We start from the raw sequence: 24,085 nt of genomic DNA, 5'->3' as shown, positions 1-24,085 counted from the left end.
CAGTAACACCCGTCATTGTTACTATTACACAGTATTCTGTATTACATACACGCTGACATTACACCAGGTACAGTAACGCCCGTCATTGTTACTATTACACAGTATTCTGTATTACATACACGCTGACGTTACACCAGGCACAGAAACACCCGTCATTGTTACTATTATACAGTATTCTGTATTACATACACGCTGACGTTACACCAGGTACAGTAACACCCGTCATTGTTACTATTGCACAGTATTCTGTATTACATACACGCTGACGTTACACCAGGTACAGTAACACCCGTCATTTTTACTATTACACAGTATTCTGTATTACATACACGCTGACGTTACACCAGGTACAGTAACACCCGTTATTGTTACTATTGCACAGTATTCTGTATTACATTCACGCTGACGTTACACCAGGTACAGTAACGCCCGTCACTGTTACTATTACACAGTATTCTGTATTACATACACGCTGACATTACACCAGGTACAGTAACGCCCGTCATTGTTACTATTATACAGTATTCTGTATTACATACACGCTGACGTTACACCAGGTACAGTAACACCCGTCATTGTTACTATTATACAGTATTCTGTATTACATACACGCTGACGTTACACCAGGTACAGTAACACCCGTCATTGTTACTATTACACAGTATTCTGTATTACATACACGCTGACGTTACACCAGGTACAGTAACACCCGTCATTGTTACTATTACACAGTATTCTGTATTACATACACGCTGACATTACACCAGGTACAGTAACACCCGTCATTGTTACTATTACACAGTATTCTGTATTACATACACGCTGACATTACACCAGGTACAGTAACGCCCGTCATTGTTACTATTACACAGTATTCTGTATTACATACACGCTGACGTTACACCAGGCACAGAAACACCCGTCATTGTTACTATTATACAGTATTCTGTATTACATACACGCTGACGTTACACCAGGTACAGTAACACCCGTCATTGTTACTATTACACAGTATTCTGTATTACATACACGCTGACATTACACCAGGTACAGTAACACCCGTCATTGTTACTATTACACAGTATTCTGTATTACATACACGCAGACGTTACACCAGGTACAGTAATACCCGTCATTGTTACTATTACACAGTATTCTGTATTACATACACGCTGACGTTACACCAGGCACAGAAACACCCGTCATTGTTACTATTACACAGTATTCTGTATTACATACACGCTGACGTTACACCAGGTACAGTAACACCCGTCATTGTTACTATTGCACAGTATTCTGTATTACATACACGCTGACGTTACACCAGGCACAGTAACACCCGTCATTGTTACTATTACACAGTATTCTGTATTACATACACGCTGACGTTACACCAGGTACAGTAACGCCCGTCATTGTTACTATTGCACAGTATTCTGTAATACATGCACGCTGACGTTACACCAGGTACAGTAACACCCGTCATTGTTACTATTGCACAGTATTCTGTATTACATACACGCTGACGTTACACCAGGCACAGTAACACCCGTCATTGTTACTATTACACAGTATTCTGTATTACATACACGCTGACGTTACACCAGGTACAGTAACGCCCGTCATTGTTACTATTACACAGTATTCTGTATTACATACACGCTGATGTTACACCAGGCACAGAAACACCCGTCATTGTTACTATTACACAGTATTCTGTATTACATACACACTGACATTACACCAGGTACAGTAACACCCGTCATTGTTACTATTACACAGTATTCTGTATTACATACACGCTGACGTTACACCAGGTACAGTAACACCCGTCATTGTTACTATTACACAGTATTCTGTATTACATACACGCTGACGTTACACCAGGTACAGTAACACCCGTCATTGTTACTATTACACAGTATTCTGTATTACATACACGCTGACATTACACCAGGTACAGTAACACCTGTCATTGTTACTATTACACAGTATTCTGTATTACATACACGCTGACGTTACACCAGGTACAGTAACGCCCGTCATTGTTACTATTACACAGTATTCTATATTACATACACGCTGACGTTACACCAGGTACAGTAACACCCGTCATTGTTACTATTACACAGTATTCTGTATTACATACACGCTGACGTTACACCAGGTACAGTAACACCCGTCACTGTTACTAACAGTATTCTGTATTACATACACGCTGACGTTACACCAGGTACAGTAACACCCGTCACTGTTACTAACAGTATTCTGTATTACATACACGCTGACGTTACACCACGTACAGTAACACCCGTCATTGTTACTATTACACAGTATTCTGTATTACATACACGCTGACATTACACCAGGCACAGAAACACCCGTCATTGTTACTATTACACAGTATTCTGTATTACATACACGCTGACATTACACCAGGTACAGTAACACCCGTCATTGTTACTATTACACAGTATTCTGTATTACATACACGCTGACATTACACCAGGTACAGTAACACCCGTCATTGTTACTATTACACAGTATTCTGTATTACATACACGCTGACGTTACACCAGGTACAGTAACACCCGTCATTGTTACTATTACACAGTATTCTGTATTACATACACGCTGACATTACACCAGGTACAGTAACACCCGTCATTGTTACTATTACACAGTATTCTGTATTACATACACGCTGACGTTACACCAGGTACAGTAACACCCGTCATTGTTACTATTACACAGTATTCTGTATTACATACACGCTGACATTACACCAGGTACAGTAACGCCCGTCATTGTTACTATTACACAGTATTCTGTATTACATTCACGCTGACGTTACACCAGGCACAGAAACACCCATCATTGTTACTATTACACAGTATTCTGTATTACATACACGCTGACATTACACCAGGTACAGTAACGCCCGTCATTGTTACTATTACACAGTATTCTGTATTACATACACGCTGACATTACACCAGGCACAGTAACGCCCGTCATTGTTACTATTACACAGTATTCTGTATTACATACACGCTGACGTTACACCAGGTACAGTAACACCCGTCATTGTTACTATTGCACAGTATTCTGTATTACATGCACGCTGACATTACACCAGGTACAGTAACACCCGTCATTGTTACTATTACACAGTATTCTGTATTACATACACGCTGACGTTACACCAGGTACAGTAACACCCGTCATTGTTACTATTACACAGTATTCTGTATTACATACACGCTGACGTTACACCAGGTACAGTAACACCCGTCATTGTTACTATTACACAGTATTCTGTATTACATACACGCTGACATTACACCAGGTACAGTAACGCCCGTCATTGTTACTATTACACAGTATTCTGTATTACATACACGCTGACGTTACACCAGGCACAGTAACACCCGTCATTGTTACTATTACACAGTATTCTGTATTACATACACGCTGACGTTACACCAGGTACAGTAACGCCCGTCATTGTTACTATTGCACAGTATTCTGTATTACATGCACGCTGACGTTACACCAGGTACAGTAACACCCGTCATTGTTACTATTGCACAGTATTCTGTATTACATACACGCTGACGTTACACCAGGCACAGTAACACCCGTCATTGTTACTATTACACAGTATTCTGTATTACATACACGCTGACGTTACACCAGGTACAGTAACGCCCGTCATTGTTACTATTACACAGTATTCTGTATTACATACACGCTGACATTACACCAGGTACAGTAACGCCCGTCATTGTTACTATTACACAGTATTCTGTATTACATACACGCTGACATTACACCAGGTACAGTAACGCCCGTCATTGTTACTATTGCACAGTATTCTGTATTACATGCACGCTGACGTTACACCAGGTACAGTAACACCCGTCATTGTTGCTATTACACAGTATTCTGTATTACATACACGCTGATGTTACACCAGGCACAGAAACACCCGTCATTGTTACTATTACACAGTATTCTGTATTACATACACACTGACATTACACCAGGTACAGTAACACCCGTCATTGTTACTATTACACAGTATTCTGTATTACATACACGCTGACGTTACACCAGGTACAGTAACACCCGTCATTGTTACTATTACACAGTATTCTGTATTACATACACGCTGACGTTACACCAGGTACAGTAACACCCGTCATTGTTACTATTACACAGTATTCTGTATTACATACACGCTGACATTACACCAGGTACAGTAACACCCGTCATTGTTACTATTACACAGTATTCTGTATTACATACACGCTGACGTTACACCAGGTACAGTAACGCCCGTCATTGTTACTATTACACAGTATTCTATATTACATACACGCTGACGTTACACCAGGTACAGTAACACCCGTCATTGTTACTATTACACAGTATTCTGTATTACATACACGCTGACGTTACACCAGGTACAGTAACACCCGTCACTGTTACTAACAGTATTCTGTATTACATACACGCTGACGTTACACCAGGTACAGTAACACCCGTCACTGTTACTAACAGTATTCTGTATTACATACACGCTGACGTTACACCACGTACAGTAACACCCGTCATTGTTACTATTACACAGTATTCTGTATTACATACACGCTGACATTACACCAGGCACAGAAACACCCGTCATTGTTACTATTACACAGTATTCTGTATTACATACACGCTGACATTACACCAGGTACAGTAACACCCGTCATTGTTACTATTACACAGTATTCTGTATTACATACACGCTGACATTACACCAGGTACAGTAACACCCGTCATTGTTACTATTACACAGTATTCTGTATTACATACACGCTGACGTTACACCAGGTACAGTAACACCCGTCATTGTTACTATTACACAGTATTCTGTATTACATACACGCTGACATTACACCAGGTACAGTAACACCCGTCATTGTTACTATTACACAGTATTCTGTATTACATACACGCTGACGTTACACCAGGTACAGTAACACCCGTCATTGTTACTATTACACAGTATTCTGTATTACATACACGCTGACATTACACCAGGTACAGTAACGCCCGTCATTGTTACTATTACACAGTATTCTGTATTACATTCACGCTGACGTTACACCAGGCACAGAAACACCCATCATTGTTACTATTACACAGTATTCTGTATTACATACACGCTGACATTACACCAGGTACAGTAACGCCCGTCATTGTTACTATTACACAGTATTCTGTATTACATACACGCTGACATTACACCAGGCACAGTAACGCCCGTCATTGTTACTATTACACTGTATTCTGTATTACATACACGCTGACGTTACACCAGGTACAGTAACACCCGTCATTGTTACTATTGCACAGTATTCTGTATTACATGCACGCTGACATTACACCAGGTACAGTAACACCCGTCATTGTTACTATTACACAGTATTCTGTATTACATACACGCTGACGTTACACCAGGTACAGTAACACCCGTCATTGTTACTATTACACAGTATTCTGTATTACATACACGCTGACGTTACACCAGGTACAGTAACACCCGTCATTGTTACTATTACACAGTATTCTGTATTACATACACGCTGACGTTACACCAGGCACAGTAACACCCGTCATTGTTACTATTACACAGTATTCTGTATTACATACACGCTGACATTACACCAGGTACAGTAACACCCGTCATTGTTACTATTACACAGTATTCTGTATTACATACACGCTGACGTTACACCAGGTACAGTAACACCCGTCATTGTTACTATTACACAGTATTCTGTATTACATACACGCTGACGTTACACCAGGTACAGTAACACCCGTCATTGTTACTATTGCACAGTATTCTGTATTACATACACGCTGACGTTACACCAGGTACAGTAACACCCGTCATTGTTACTATTGCACAGTATTCTGTATTACATACACGCTGACGTTACACCAGGTACAGTAACACCCGTCATTGTTACTATTGCACAGTATTCTGTATTACATACACGCTGACATTACACCAGGTACAGTAACACCCGTCATTGTTGCTATTGCACAGTATTCTGTATTACATACACGCTGACGTTACACCAGGTACAGTAACACCCGTCATTGTTACTATTGCACAGTATTCTGTATTACATACACGCTGACGTTACACCAGGTACAGTAACACCCGTCATTGTTACTATTACACAGTATTCTGTATTACATACACGCTGACGTTACACCAGGTACAGTAACACCCGTCATTGTTACTATTACACAGTATTCTGTATTACATACACGCAGACGTTACACCAGGTACAGTAACACCCGTCATTGTTACTATTACACAGTATTCTGTATTACATACACGCTGACATTACACCAGGTACAGTAACACCCGTCATTGTTACTAACAGTATTCTGTATTACATACACGCTGACGTTACACCACGTACAGTAACACCCGTCATTGTTACTATTACACAGTATTCTGTATTACATACACGCTGACATTACACCAGGCACAGAAACACCCGTCATTGTTACTATTAGAGATGAGCGCCTGAAATTTTTCGGGTTTTGTGTTTTGGTTTTGGGTTCGGTTCCGCGGCCGTGTTTTGGGTTCGAACGCGTTTTGGCAAAACCTCACCGAATTATTTTTGTCGGATTCGGGTGTGTTTTGGATTCGGGTGTTTTTTTCCAAAAACACTAAAAAACAGCTTAAATCATAGAATTTGGGGGTCATTTTGATCCCAAAGTATTATTAACCTCAAAAACCATAATTTACACTCATTTTCAGTCTATTCTGAATACCTCACACCTCACAATATTATTTTTAGTCCTAAAATTTGCACCGAGGTCGCTGTGTGAGTAAGATAAGCGACCCTAGTGGCCGACACAAACACCGGGCCCATCTAGGAGTGGCACTGCAGTGTCACGCAGGATGTCCCTTCCAAAAAACCCTCCCCAAACAGCACATGACGCAAAGAAAAAAAGAGGCGCAATGAGGTAGCTGTGTGAGTAAGATTAGCGACCCTAGTGGCCGACACAAACACCGGGCCCATCTAGGAGTGGCACTGCAGTGTCACGCAGGATGGCCCTTCCAAAAAACCCTCCCCAAACAGCACATGACGCAAAGAAAAAAAGAGGCGCAATGAGGTAGCTGACTGTGTGAGTAAGATTAGCGACCCTAGTGGCCGACACAAACACCGGGCACATCTAGGAGTGGCACTGAAGTGTCACGCAGGATGTCCCTTCCAAAAAACCCTCCCCAAACAGCACATGACGCAAAGAAAAAAAGAGGCGCAATGAGGTAGCTGTGTGAGTAAGATTAGCGACCCTAGTGGCCGACACAAACACCGGGCACATCTAGGAGTGGCACTGCAGTGTCACGCAGGATGTCCCTTCCAAAAAACCCTCCCCAAACAGCACATGACACAAAGAAAAAAAGAGGCGCAATGAGGTAGCTGTGTGAGTAAGATTAGCGACCCTAGTGGCCGACACAAACACCGGGCCCATCTAGGAGTGGCACTGCAGTGTCACGCAGGATGTCCCTTCCAAAAAACCCTCCCCAATCAGCACATGATGCAAAGAAAAAGAAAAGAAAAAAGAGGTGCAAGATGGAATTATCCTTGGGCCCTCCCACCCACCCTTATGTTGTATAAACAAAACAGGACATGCACACTTTAACCAACCCATCATTTCAGTGACAGGGTCTGCCACACGACTGTGACTGATATGACGGGTTGGTTTGGACCCCCCCCAAAAAAGAAGCAATTAATCTCTCCTTGCACAAACTGGCTCTACAGAGGCAAGATGTCCACCTCATCTTCACCCTCCGATATATCACCGTGTACATCCCCCTCCTCACAGATTATCAATTCGTCCCCACTGGAATCCACCATCTCAGCTCCCTGTGTACTTTGTGGAGGCAATTGCTGCTGGTCAATGTCTCCGCGGAGGAATTGATTATAATTCATTTTAATGAACATCATCTTCTCCACATTTTCTGGATGTAACCTCGTACGCCGATTGCTGACAAGGTGAGCGGCGGCACTAAACACTCTTTCGGAGTACACACTTGTGGGAGGGCAACTTAGGTAGAATAAAGCCAGTTTGTGCAAGGGCCTCCAAATTGCCTCTTTTTCCTGCCAGTATAAGTACGGACTGTGTGACGTGCCTACTTGGATGCGGTCACTCATATAATCCTCCACCATTCTATCAATGTTGAGAGAATCATATGCAGTGACAGTAGACGACATGTCCGTAATCGTTGTCAGGTCCTTCAGTCCGGACCAGATGTCAGCATCAGCAGTCGCTCCAGACTGCCCTGCATCACCACCAGCGGGTGGGCTCGGAATTCTGAGCCTTTTCCTCGCACCCCCAGTTGCGGGAGAATGTGAAGGAGGAGATGTTGACAGGTCGCGTTCCGCTTGACTTGACAATTTTGTCACCAGCAGGTCTTTCAACCCCAGCAGACCTGTGTCTGCCGGAAAGAGAGATCCAAGGTAGGCTTTAAATCTAGGATCGAGCACGGTGGCCAAAATGTAGTGCTCTGATTTCAACAGATTGACCACCCGTGAATCCTTGTTAAGCGAATTAAGGGCTGCATCCACAAGTCCCACATGCCTAGCGGAATCGCTCCGTGTTAGCTCCTTCTTCAATGCCTCCAGCTTCTTCTGCAAAAGCCTGATGAGGGGAATGACCTGACTCAGGCTGGCAGTGTCTGAACTGACTTCACGTGTGGCAAGTTCAAAGGGCATCAGAACCTTGCACAACGTTGAAATCATTCTCCACTGCACTTGAGACAGGTGCATTCCATCTCCTATATCGTGCTCAATTGTATAGGCTTGAATGGCCTTTTGCTGCTCCTCCAACCTCTGAAGCATATAGAGGGTTGAATTCCACCTCGTTACCACTTCTTGCTTCAGATGATGGCAGGGCAGGTTCAGTAGTTTTTGGTGGTGCTCCAGTCTTCTGTACGTGGTGCCTGTACGCCGAAAGTGTCCCGCAATTTTTCTGGCCACCGACAGCATCTCTTGCACGCCCCTGTCGTTTTTTAAAAAATTCTGCACCACCAAATTCAAGGTATGTGCAAAACATGGGACGTGCTGGAATTTGCCCATATTTAATGCACACACAATATTGCTGGCGTTGTCCGATGCCACAAATCCACAGGAGAGTCCAATTGGGGTAAGCCATTCCGCGATGATCTTCCTCAGTTGCCGTAAGAGGTTTTCAGCTGTGTGCGTATTCTGGAAAGCGGTGATACAAAGCGTAGCCTGCCTAGGAAAGAGTTGGCGTTTGCGAGATGCTGCTACTGGTGCCGCCGCTGCTGTTCTTGCGGCGGGAGTCCATACATCTACCCAGTGGGCTGTCACAGTCATATAGTCCTGACCCTGCCCTGCTCCACTTGTCCACATGTCCGTGGTTAAGTGGACATTGGGTACAACTGCATTTTTTAGGACACTGGTGAGTCTTTTTCTGACGTCCGTGTACATTCTCGGTATCGCCTGCCTAGAGAAGTGGAACCTAGATGGTATTTGGTAACGGGGGCACACTGCCTCAATAAATTGTCTAGTTCCCTGTGAACTAACGGCGGATACCGGACGCACGTCTAACACCAACATAGTTGTCAAGGACTCAGTTATCCGCTTTGCAGTAGGATGACTGCTGTGATATTTCATCTTCCTCGCAAAGGACTGTTGAACAGTCAATTGCTTACTGGAAGTAGTACAAGTGGGCTTACGACTTCCCCTCTGGGATGACCATCGACTCCCAGCGGCAACAACAGCAGCGCCAGCAGCAGTAGGCGTTACACGCAAGGATGCATCGGAGGAATCCCAGGCAGGAGAGGACTCGTCAGTCTTGCCAGTGACATGGCCTGCAGGACTATTGGCATTCCTGGGGAAGGAGGAAATTGACACTGAGGGAGTTGGTGGGGTGGTTTGCGTGAGCTTGGTTACAAGAGGAAGGGATTTACTGGTCAGTGGACTGCTTCCGCTGTCACCCAAAGTTTTTGAACTTGTCACTGACTTATTATGAATGCGCTGCAGGTGACGTATAAGGGAGGATGTTCCGAGGTGGTTAACGTCCTTACCCCTACTTATTACAGCTTGACAAAGGGAACACACGGCTTGACACCTGTTGTCCGCATTTCTGGTGAAATACCTCCACACCGAAGAGCTGATTTTTTTGGTATTTTCACCTGGCATGTCAACGGCCATATTCCTCCCACGGACAACAGGTGTCTCCCCGGGTGCCTGACTTAAACAAACCACCTCACCATCAGAATCCTCCTGGTCAATTTCCTCCCCAGCGCCAGCAACACCCATATCCTCCTCATCCTGGTGTACTTCAACACTGACATCTTCAATCTGACTATCAGGAACTGGACTGCGGGTGCTCCTTCCAGCACTTGCAGGGGGCGTGCAAATGGTGGAAGGCGCATGCTCTTCACGTCCAGTGTTGGGAAGGTCAGGCATCGCAACCGACACAATTGGACTCTCCTTGTGGATTTGGGATTTCAAAGAACGCACAGTTCTTTGCGGTGCTTTTGCCAGCTTGAGTCTTTTCAGTTTTCTAGCGAGAGGCTGAGTGCTTCCATCCTCATGTGAAGCTGAACCACTAGCCATGAACATAGGCCAGGGCCTCAGCCGTTCCTTGCCACTCCGTGTGGTAAATGGCATATTGGCAAGTTTACGCTTCTCCTCCGACAATTTTATTTTAGGTTTTGGAGTCCTTTTTTTTCTGATATTTGGTGTTTTGGATTTGACATGCTCTGTACTATGACATTGGGCATCGGCCTTGGCAGACGACGTTGCTGGCATTTCATCGTCTCGGCCATGACTAGTGGCAGCAGCTTCAGCACGAGGTGGAAGTGGATCTTGATCTTTCCCTAATTTTGGAACCTCAACTTTTTTGTTCTCCATATTTTATAGGCAGAACTAAAAGGCACCTCAGGTAAACAATGGAGATGGATGGATTGGATACTAGTATACAATTATGGACGGACTGCCACGGTTAGGTGGTATAAAAAAACCACGGTTAGGTGGTATATAATACAATTATGGATGGACGGACTGCCTGCCGAGTGCCGACACAGAGGTAGCCACAGCCGTGAACTACCGCACTGTACACTGGTTGATAAAGAGATAGTAGTATACTCGTAACAACTAGTATGACGACGGTATAAAGAATGAAAAAAAAACCACGGTTAGGTGGTATATATTATAATACAATTATGGTTGGACGGACTGCCTGCCGAGTGCCGACACAGAGGTAGCCACAGCCGTGAACTACCGCACTGTACACTGGTTGATAAAGAGATAGTAGTATACTCGTAACAACTAGTATGACGACGGTATAAAGAATGAAAAAAAAACCACGGTTAGGTGGTATATATTATAATACAATTATGGATGGACGGACTGCCTGCCGAGTGCCGACACAGAGGTAGCCACAGCCGTGAACTACCGCACTGTACACTGGTTGATAAAGAGATAGTAGTATACTCGTAACAACTAGTATGACGACGGTATAAAGAATGAAAAAAAAACCACGGTTAGGTGGTATATATTATAATACAATTATGGTTGGACGGACTGCCTGCCGAGTGCCGACACAGAGGTAGCCACAGCCGTGAACTACCGCACTGTACACTGGTTGATAAAGAGATAGTAGTATACTCGTAACAAGTAGTATGACGACGGTATAAAGAATGAAAAAAAAACCACGGTTAGGTGGTATATAATACAATTATGGTTGGACGGACTGCCTGCCGAGTGCCGACACAGAGGTAGCCACAGCCGTGAACTACCGCACTGTACACTGGTTGATAAAGAGATAGTAGTATACTCGTAACAACTAGTATGACGACGGTATAAAGAATGAAAAAAAAACCACGGTTAGGTGGTATATATTATAATACAATTATGGTTGGACGGACTGCCTGCCGAGTGCCGACACAGAGGTAGCCACAGCCGTGAACTACCGCACTGTACACTGGTTGATAAAGAGATAGTAGTATACTCGTAACAACTAGTATGACGACGGTATAAAGAATGAAAAAAAAACCACGGTTAGGTGGTATATAATACAATTATGGTTGGACGGACTGCCTGCCGAGTGCCGACACAGAGGTAGCCACAGCCGTGAACTACCGCACTGTACACTGGTTGATAAAGAGATAGTAGTATACTCGTAACAACTAGTATGACGACGGTATAAAGAATGAAAAAAAAACCACGGTTAGGTGGTATATATTATAATACAATCATGGTTGGACGGACTGCCTGCCGAGTGCCGACACAGAGGTAGCCACAGCCGTGAACTACCGCACTGTACACTGGTTGATAAAGAGATAGTAGTATACTCGTAACAACTAGTATGACGACGGTATAAAGAATGAAAAAAAAACCACGGTTAGGTGGTATATATTATAATACAATTATGGATGGACGGACTGCCTGCCGAGTGCCGACACAGAGGTAGCCACAGCCGTGAACTACCGCACTGTACACTGGTTGATAAAGAGATAGTAGTATACTCGTAACAACTAGTATGACGACGGTATAAAGAATGAAAAAAAAACCACGGTTAGGTGGGATATAATACAATTATGGTTGGACGGACTGCCTGCCGAGTGCCGACACAGAGGTAGCCACAGCCGTGAACTACCGCACTGTACACTGGTTGATAAAGAGATAGTAGTATACTCGTAACAACTAGTATGACGACGGTATAAAGAATGAAAAAAAAAACACGGTTAGGTGGTATATATTATAATACAATTATGGATGGACGGACTGCCTGCCGAGTGCCGACACAGAGGTAGCCACAGCCGTGAACTACCGCACTGTACTGTGTCTGCTGCTAATATAGACTGGTTGATAAAGAGATAGTATACAATACTACTAATATACTGGTGGTCAGGCACTGGTCACCACTAGTCACACTGGCAGTGGCACTCCTGCAGCAAAAGTGTGCACTGTTTAATTTTAATATAATATTATTTATCATGTACTCCTGGCTCCTGCTATAACAACCTGCAGTGCTCCCCAGTCTCCCCCACAATTATAAGCTTTATATACAATACATTGATGTGCAGCACACTGGGCTGAGCAGTGCACACAGACTGAGTCACTGTGTGACTGTGTATCGTTTTTTTCAGGCAGAGAACGGATATATTAAATAAAACAAACAACTGCACTGTCTCTGGTGGTCACTGGTCACTGTGGTCGTCAGTCACTAAACTCTGTCTGCACTCTCTTCTAATCTACAGTATCACAGCAATCTCTCTCTCTCTCTCTCTTCTAAATCTAATCTAAATGGAGAGGACGCCAGCAAAGTCCTCTCCCTATCAATCTCAATGCACGTGTGAAAATGGCGGCGACGCGCGGCTCCTTATATAGAATCCGAGTCTCGCGAGAATCCGACAGCGTCATGATGACGTTCGGGCGCGCTCGGGTTAACCGAGCAAGGCGGGAAGATCCGAGTCGCTCGGACCCGTGAAAAAAAAAGTGAAGTTCGTGCGGGTTCGGATTCAAAGAAACCGAACCCGCTCATCTCTAGTTACTATTACACAGTATTCTGTATTACATACACGCTGACATTACACCAGGTACAGTAACACCCGTCATTGTTACTATTACACAGTATTCTGTATTACATACACGCTGACGTTACACCAGGTACAGTAACACCCGTCATTGTTACTATTACACAGTATTCTGTATTACATACACGCTGACGTTACACCAGGTACAGTAACACCCGTCATTGTTACTATTACACAGTATTCTGTATTACATACACGCTGACGTTACACCAGGTACAGTAACACCCGTCATTGTTACTATTACACAGTATTCTGTATTACATACACGCTGACATTACACCAGGTACAGTAACACCCGTCATTGTTACTATTACACAGTATTCTGTATTACATACACGCTGACGTTACACCAGGTACAGTAACACCCGTCATTGTTACTATTACACAGTATTCTGTATTACATACACGCTGACATTACACCAGGTACAGTAACGCCCGTCATTGTTACTATTACACAGTATTCTGTATTACATTCACGCTGACGTTACACAAGGCACAGAAACACCCGTCATTGTTACTATTACACAGTATTCTGTATTACATACACGCTGACATTACACCAGGTACAGTAACGCCCGTCATTGTTACTATTACACAGTATTCTGTATTACATACACGCTGACATTACACCAGGCACAGTAACGCCCGTCATTGTTACTATTACACAGTATTCTGTATTACATACACGCTGACGTTACACCAGGTACAGTAACACCCGTCATTGTTACTATTACACAGTATTCTGTATTACATACACGCTGACGTTACACCAGGTACAGTAACACCCGTCATTGTTACTATTACACAGTATTCTGTATTACATACACGCTGACATTACACCAGGTACAGTAACACCCGTCATTGTTACTATTACACAGTATTCTGTATTACATACACGCTGACGTTACACCAGGTACAGTAACACCCGTCATTGTTACTATTACACAGTATTCTGTATTACATACACGCTGACGTTACACCAGGTACAGTAACACCCGTCATTGTTACTATTACACAGTATTCTGTATTACATACACGCTGACGTTACACCAGGTACAGTAACACCCGTCATTGTTACTATTACACAGTATTCTGTATTACATACACGCTGACGTTACACCAGGTACAGTAACACCCGTCATTGTTACTATTACACAGTATTCTGTATTACATACACGCTGACGTTACACCAGGCACAGTAACACCCGTCATTGTTACTATTACACAGTATTCTGTATTACATACACGCTGACATTACACCAGGTACAGTAACGCCCGTCATTGTTACTATTACACAGTATTCTGTATTACATTCACGCTGACTTTACACCAGGCACAGAAACACCCGTCATTGTTACTATTACACAGTATTCTGTATTACATACACGCTGACATTACACCAGGTACAGTAACGCCCGTCATTGTTACTATTACACAGTATTCTGTATTACATACACGCTGACATTACACCAGGTACAGTAACACCCGTCATTGTTGCTATTACACAGTATTCTGTATTACATACACGCTGACGTTACACCAGGTACAGTAACACCCGTCATTGTTACTATTACACAGTATTCTGTATTACATACACGCTGACATTACACCAGGTACAGTAACACCCGTCATTGTTACTATTACACAGTATTCTGTATTACATACACGCTGACGTTACACCAGGTACAGTAACACCCGTCATTGTTGCTATTACACAGTATTCTGTATTACATACACGCTGACGTTACACCAGGTACAGTAACACCCGTCATTGTTACTATTACACAGTATTCTGTATTACATACACGCTGACATTACACCAGGTACAGTAACACCCGTCATTGTTACTATTACACAGTATTCTGTATTACATACACGCTGACGTTACACCAGGTACAGTAACACCCGTCATTGTTACTATTACACAGTATTCTGTATTACATACACGCTGACGTTACACCAGGTACAGTAACACCCGTCATTGTTACTATTGCACAGTATTCTGTATTACATACACGCTGACATTACACCAGGTACAGTAACACCCGTCATTGTTGCTATTGCACAGTATTCTGTATTACATACACGCTGACGTTACACCAGGTACAGTAACACCCGTCATTGTTACTATTACACAGTATTCTGTATTACATACACGCTGACGTTACACCAGGTACAGTAACGCCCGTCATTGTTACTATTACACAGTATTCTGTATTACATACACGCTGACGTTACACCAGGTACAGTAACACCCGTCATTGTTACTATTACATAGTATTCTGTATTACATACACGCTGACGTTACACCAGGTACAGTAACACCCGTCATTGTTACTATTACACAGTATTCTGTATTACATACACGCTGACATTACACCAGGTACAGTAACACCCGTCATTGTTACTATTACACAGTATTCTGTATTACATACACGCTGACGTTACACCAGGTACAGTAACACCCGTCATTGTTACTATTACACAGTATTCTGTATTACATACACGCTGACGTTACACCAGGTACAGTAACACCCGTCATTGTTACTATTGCACAGTATTCTGTATTACATACACGCTGACGTTACACCAGGTACAGTAACACCCGTCATTGTTACTATTGCACAGTATTCTGTATTACATACACGCTGACGTTACACCAGGTACAGTAACACCCGTCATTGTTACTATTGCACAGTATTCTGTATTACATACACGCTGACATTACACCAGGTACAGTAACACCCGTCATTGTTGCTATTGCACAGTATTCTGTATTACATACACGCTGACGTTACACCAGGTACAGTAACACCCGTCATTGTTACTATTGCACAGTATTCTGTATTACATACACGCTGACGTTACACCAGGTACAGTAACACCCGTCATTGTTACTATTACACAGTATTCTGTATTACATACACGCTGACGTTACACCAGGTACAGTAACACCCGTCATTGTTACTATTACACAGTATTCTGTATTACATACACGCTGACGTTACACCAGGTACAGTAACACCCGTCATTGTTACTATTACACAGTATTCTGTATTACATACACGCTGACATTACACCAGGTACAGTAACACCCGTCATTGTTACTAACAGTATTCTGTATTACATACACGCTGACGTTACACCACGTACAGTAACACCCGTCATTGTTACTATTACACAGTATTCTGTATTACATACACGCTGACATTACACCAGGCACAGAAACACCCGTCATTGTTACTATTACACAGTATTCTGTATTACATACACGCTGACATTACACCAGGTACAGTAACACCCGTCATTGTTACTATTACACAGTATTCTGTATTACATACACGCTGACATTACACCAGGTACAGTAACACCCGTCATTGTTACTATTACACAGTATTCTGTATTACATACACGCTGACGTTACACCAGGTACAGTAACACCCGTCATTGTTACTATTACACAGTATTCTGTATTACATACACGCTGACGTTACACCAGGTACAGTAACACCCGTCATTGTTACTATTACACAGTATTCTGTATTACATACACGCTGACATTACACCAGGTACAGTAACACCCGTCATTGTTACTATTACACAGTATTCTGTATTACATACACGCTGACGTTACACCAGGTACAGTAACACCCGTCATTGTTACTATTACACAGTATTCTGTATTACATACACGCTGACATTACACCAGGTACAGTAACGCCCGTCATTGTTACTATTACACAGTATTCTGTATTACATTCACGCTGACGTTACACAAGGCACAGAAACACCCGTCATTGTTACTATTACACAGTATTCTGTATTACATACACGCTGACATTACACCAGGTACAGTAACGCCCGTCATTGTTACTATTACACAGTATTCTGTATTACATACACGCTGACATTACACCAGGCACAGTAACGCCCGTCATTGTTACTATTACACAGTATTCTGTATTACATACACGCTGACGTTACACGAGGTACAGTAACACCCGTCATTGTTACTATTACACAGTATTCTGTATTACATACACGCTGACGTTACACCAGGTACAGTAACACCCGTCATTGTTACTATTACACAGTATTCTGTATTACATACACGCTGACATTACACCAGGTACAGTAACACCCGTCATTGTTACTATTACACAGTATTCTGTATTACATACACGCTGACATTACACCAGGTACAGTAACACCCGTCATTGTTACTATTACACAGTATTCTGTATTACATACACGCTGACGTTACACCAGGTACAGTAACACCCGTCATTGTTACTATTACACAGTATTCTGTATTACATACACGCTGACGTTACACCAGGTACAGTAACACCCGTCATTGTTACTATTACACAGTATTCTGTATTACATACACGCTGACATTACACCAGGTACAGTAACACCCGTCATTGTTACTATTACACAGTATTCTGTATTACATACACGCTGACGTTACACCAGGTACAGTAACACCCGTCATTGTTACTATTACACAGTATTCTGTATTACATACACGCTGACATTACACCAGGTACAGTAACGCCCGTCATTGTTACTATTACACAGTATTCTGTATTACATTCACGCTGACGTTACACCAGGCACAGAAACACCCGTCATTGTTACTATTACACAGTATTCTGTATTACATACACGCTGACATTACACCAGGTACAGTAACGCCCGTCATTGTTACTATTACACAGTATTCTGTATTACATACACGCTGACATTACACCAGGCACAGTAACGCCCGTCATTGTTACTATTACACAGTATTCTGTATTACATACACGCTGACGTTACACCAGGTACAGTAACACCCGTCATTGTTACTATTACACAGTATTCTGTATTACATACACGCTGACGTTACACCAGGTACAGTAACACCCGTCATTGTTACTATTACACAGTATTCTGTATTACATACACGCTGACATTACACCAGGTACAGTAACACCCGTCATTGTTACTATTACACAGTATTCTGTATTACATTCACGCTGACGTTACACCAGGCACAGAAACACCCGTCATTGTTACTATTACACAGTATTCTGTATTACATACACGCTGACATTACACCAGGTACAGTAACGCCCGTCATTGTAACTATTACACAGTATTCTGTATTACATACACGCTGACGTTACACCAGGTACAGTAACACCCGTCATTGTTACTATTACACAGTATTCAGTATTACATACACGCTGACATTACAGCAGGTACAGTAACGCCCGTCATTGTTACTATTACACAGTATTCTGTATTACATACACGCTGACGTTACACCAGGTACAGTAATGCCCGTCATTGTTACTATTACACAGTATTCTGTATTACATACACGCTGACGTTACACCAGGTACAGTAACACCCGTCATTGTTACTATTACACAGTATTCTGTATTACATACACGCTGACATTACACCAGGTACAGTAACACCCGTCATTGTTGCTATTACACAGTATTCTGTATTACATACACGCTGACGTTACACCAGGTACAGTAACACCCGTCATTGTTACTATTACACAGTATTCTGTATTACATACACGCTGACATTACACCAGGTACAGTAACACCCGTCATTGTTACTATTACACAGTATTCTGTATTACATACACGCTGACGTTACACCAGGTACAGTAACACCCGTCATTGTTGCTATTACACAGTATTCTGTATTACATACACGCTGACGTTACACCAGGTACAGTAACACCCGTCATTGTTACTATTACACAGTATTCTGTATTACATACACGCTGACATTACACCAGGTACAGTAACACCCGTCATTGTTACTATTACACAGTATTCTGTATTACATACACGCTGACGTTACACCAGGTACAGTAACACCCGTCATTGTTACTATTACACAGTATTCTGTATTACATACACGCTGACGTTACACCAGGTACAGTAACACCCGTCATTGTTACTATTGCACAGTATTCTGTATTACATACACGCTGACATTACACCAGGTACAATAACACCCGTCATTGTTGCTATTGCACAGTATTCTGTATTACATACACGCTGACGTTACACCAGGTACAGTAACACCCGTCATTGTTACTATTACACAGTATTCTGTATTACATACACGCTGACGTTACACCAGGTACAGTAACGCCCGTCATTGTTACTATTACACAGTATTCTGTATTACATACACGCTGACGTTACACCAGGTACAGTAACACCCGTCATTGTTACTATTACATAGTATTCTGTATTACATACACGCTGACGTTACACCAGGTACAGTAACACCCGTCATTGTTACTATTACACAGTATTCTGTATTACATACACGCTGACATTACACCAGGTACAGTAACACCCGTCATTGTTACTATTACACAGTATTCTGTATTACATACACGCTGACTTTCCACCAGGTACAGTAACACCCGTCATTGTTACTATTACACAGTATTCTGTATTACATACACGCTGACGTTACACCAGGTACAGTAACACCCGTCATTGTTACTATTACACAGTATTCCGTATTACATACACGCTGACGTTACACCAGGTACAGTAACACCCGTCATTGTTACTATTGCACAGTATTCTGTATTACATACACGCTGACATTACACCAGGTACAGTAACACCCGTCATTGTTACTATTACACAGTATTCTGTATTACATACATGCTGACATTACACCAGGTACAGTAACACCCGTCATTGTTACTATTACACAGTATTCTGTATTACATACACGCTGACATTACACCAGGTACAGTAACGCCCGTCATTGTTACTATTACACAGTATTCTGTATTACATACACGCTGACGTTACACCAGGTACAGTAACACCCGTCATTGTTACTATTACACAGTATTCTGTATTACATACACGCTGACGTTACACCAGGTACAGTAACGCCCGTCATTGTTACTATTACACAGTATTCTGTATTACATACACGCTGACATTACACCAGGTACAGTAACACCCGTCATTGTTACTATTGCACAGTATTCTGTATTACATACACGCTGACATTACACCAGGTACAGTAACACCCGTCATTGTTACTATTACACAGTATTCTGTATTACATTCACGCTGACGTTACACCAGGCACAGTAACGCCCGTCATTGTTACTATTACACAGTATTCTGTATTACATACACGCTGACGTTACACCAGGCACAGTAACACCCGTCATTGTTACTATTACACAGTATTCTGTATTACATACACCTTGACGTTACACCAGGTACAGTAACACCCGTCATTGTTACTATTACACAGTATTCTGTATTACATACACGCTGACGTTACACCAGGTACAGTAACACCCGTCATTGTTACTATTACACAGTATTCTGTATTACATACACGCTGACATTACACCAGGTACAGTAACACCCGTCATTGTTACTATTACACAGTATTCTGTATTACATACACACTGACGTTACACCAGGTACAGTAACGCCCGTCATTGTTACTATTACACAATGCATGCCAACGTTCAGAATAAATAGCGCTGTGTATATGGATATAATATATTGGGGCAGCCCCCAGTACCTGTCTGGCAGCCGGGTCCCGTCCATCCGTTGAGGCAGGCACATAGGTTGTGTCGCATGCAGGTCCCTCCGTGAGCACAAGGCGGGGAACACATGGCTGAGAAGGGAGATGACGTGTTAGCGTGCTGGGAGTACCCACTGCGGACACTATAACAATCTATTCTATTATCTTCAGAAATTATCTTATCAGACAAATGTATATCTGCTGTATCTATATATCTACTGTTTATTCTGTATCTATGGCAGCCCAGCATCTGGGGAGTTCACTTTACCCAACATTCAGCACAGAAACTCCCAGTGTACTGTGTACTAAGAGAGCCCATCTTGATGCATAAAGGGGGAGATGTATCAAGCCTTGGAGAGAGATAAAGTGGAGAGGTTGTCCAAATCACCCCATAAAGCTTCTGTCATTTTTCAGGCAACGTCTATGAAATGATAGTTATCAGCTGATCGGTTGCTTTGTGCAACTACTCAAACCTTATCTCTCTCCAAGTCTTGCTGCATCTTCCATAAAGTCTTCTGCTTTCCACATCCCTATACGTGGATATAAATAGTTCCTCTCTGCTTTATGCATGGCTGTGACAGTCGCTATGGGTTACGGCGATTCCTTAAAGTGATGTGTCATGACTGCATTCTGTGTGCTGGGTAATCTGTGCTCAGGGTCCTATGAGTTATAACCCGGGCGTGACCATGAGGTGACAGTGTATATATTCTATTTGGTATGAATGGCTGGTGTCAGAGCTGTGTCCTCGTTGTGTGAGCTAATTGTTGAACCAAGTAGTGAGGTGATAACTAAGGGTGTTCTGAAGGTTAAAAGCTTCCTTGGAAATAGTGTTTGCTTTTCACAGTAGGAGGCCCTTGTTCAAGCTTAGGGTATGGACAAGCAGGCGGGGAGCGGGTCAGCTTCAGTCTTTCCTGCCATAAAATGCTAGCCAGGTTGGGTGATCCAATAGCCTACCAAAAGGTATAACTATTAAGCAATGTCCCTTGGAGGGCCATATACCCAACTTCCTGTATAGCAAAAATACAAGAGAGATAAATAACGTTTTAGTGTCCCTGGAGATAAGCTAATTTGAATCTACACAGGTCTTGTGAGAACAAAGGAAGCAATCCATTTCAGCCTGGAAAGGGTGGGGCGCTGCTGCAAGGAGGATGGTTATGGGACTATAAGGATCAGAAGTCCACACTACTGAGTGGTCACCCTACAAGGAAGTAGCTGAATGCCAGGAGTGGTCCAATCTTCTACCTCATGTGGTCTCCCCCACACAGATCACCATCGGAGTAAGATAATATAGGGTTCTGATTTTTATTCCTTTTTATTTACTTGAAGTCAATCTATGCATTCCATAACTGTATGTCTTCTTTACCGGTTTTCCTTTGTAACATAATCCTGGAGATATTTTCTCAAAAAATCCTAATCAGCCTTATCTCTGTGCTCTATGAATTCACGCATCTAGAGAGGAACATGTTTCACTTGTGTAATAGCTGTGGATTTTAAAGTGTAATCTGTCTGGCAATCCAATGAGCGCTATTCCAATACTCTTTGCGGTGGCAGCTTGAGTGAAACCCACGTCACGATTGCCCACCTGTGCCAGGCGGGAGTATCTGAGCGCAAGTTGGGGTGCGGGGCTGTGACAATGACCCTTACTCTTCCTTATCTGTGTGAACCTGCAAATATAGCATCCATGATAACATCAGCCCTTACCTGAGCAGCCAGGCCCCGGGTAGCCTGCAGGACAGTTACATGTGTCAGGGGCCACACAGACTCCATAGTTTTGGCATGGGGGGTTGCACACCGCTAGACAATCAGAAGGACAGATATATGTAAAGAGTGAAACGCGTTGGAGTTTGTGAATAACATAAACAGATTCATTGATTGATGATGTAATTGAGTGATAATCAGATTCCTCTGTGTACATCACCAGTCAGTAACAGGGTGATCTGCAGACACCGGTTATTGGTTTATTTTGCACAGAACCAACAACAGGAAAACGTATACGCTTCTCTGATGCACTAAGGAACCAATGACATATTCATATAGGAAACAGATGAAATTAATACCCAGTGTGACATTATACATACTGACAGCAGCTCTGGAGTAGCTGCTCATACCAACCAATCAGCTTTCAGCTTACAGGCTACACAGGAAAAAAATCAAAGCTTGTTGTTATGAACAACTTTTCCACTTTATCTCCAAGATTTAATAAATCTCCCCCAGTCTCTTAACGGAATCTGATGTGAGCTGGAAAGTGGAGACTGCGGTCAGTTGAGCTGCTGCAGTAAAAGAACCAATGTGTCTTGGGAACAATGCTGAGAGATCATTACAAACCATTGTAGCCTACTGTCCCGGAATGGCCGGGAGACTCCCGAAAATCAAGAGTGTGTAAGTGTCCCAAAGCCACCCACAGCCCGCCGCCGGGTGAAGTGGGCAGACTGGGCACCCGATGATGTGATTTTGTTATGCACACCAGTGCCTGCAGGAAAGTACTGGTGTCAGAACTGTTATGCACTCCAGTGTCTGCAGGAATGTACTGGTGTTTGAACTGTTATGCAAAACAGATGGACTCACAGACAAACTGGGGGATATGACATAATGTACACAGAAGGTGATAGGGTAACAAAATACACACAAAGTGAACAGAGAAGCCCAGAGGCTAAGGAACTGGGTATCTCCCTTGTATTAGAACTGCTCAGATGGAAAAGCAAGATGTTGTGTTTTAATACGTAGAGAACCCGAAATGCTGTTGCTAAGGGCAACAGCAAAACCCTAAAGGGTTACCAACGGGTGTGGCAGTAAACTCCTTGGTCAGAGATGGAATGATAGACACAAGGAGAATCT

The 24,085-nt window shown here is 42.8% G+C and overlaps 1 protein-coding gene across 1 annotated transcript in view; it reads right to left on the bottom strand.

Moving 5' to 3' along the window:
• LOC134928721 (neurogenic locus notch homolog protein 1-like) overlaps nt 1–24,085 on the bottom strand; it is a 163,793-nt gene that overhangs the window by 76,707 nt on the left and 63,001 nt on the right. The window contains exons 10-11 of the mRNA XM_063924736.1: nt 22,952–23,044; nt 21,248–21,343 (exon numbers count right to left, since the gene is read on the bottom strand). Coding sequence (XP_063780806.1) covers nt 21,248–21,343; nt 22,952–23,044 — 189 coding nt within the window. The remainder of the gene's footprint in view (nt 1–21,247; nt 21,344–22,951; nt 23,045–24,085) is intronic.

Source organism: Pseudophryne corroboree, chromosome 5 (assembly GCF_028390025.1).
Source record: "Pseudophryne corroboree isolate aPseCor3 chromosome 5, aPseCor3.hap2, whole genome shotgun sequence".
In the NCBI taxonomy this organism is placed as follows: Eukaryota; Metazoa; Chordata; class Amphibia; order Anura; family Myobatrachidae; genus Pseudophryne; species Pseudophryne corroboree.
This window is presented reverse-complemented; position numbering and strand designations above follow the sequence as displayed.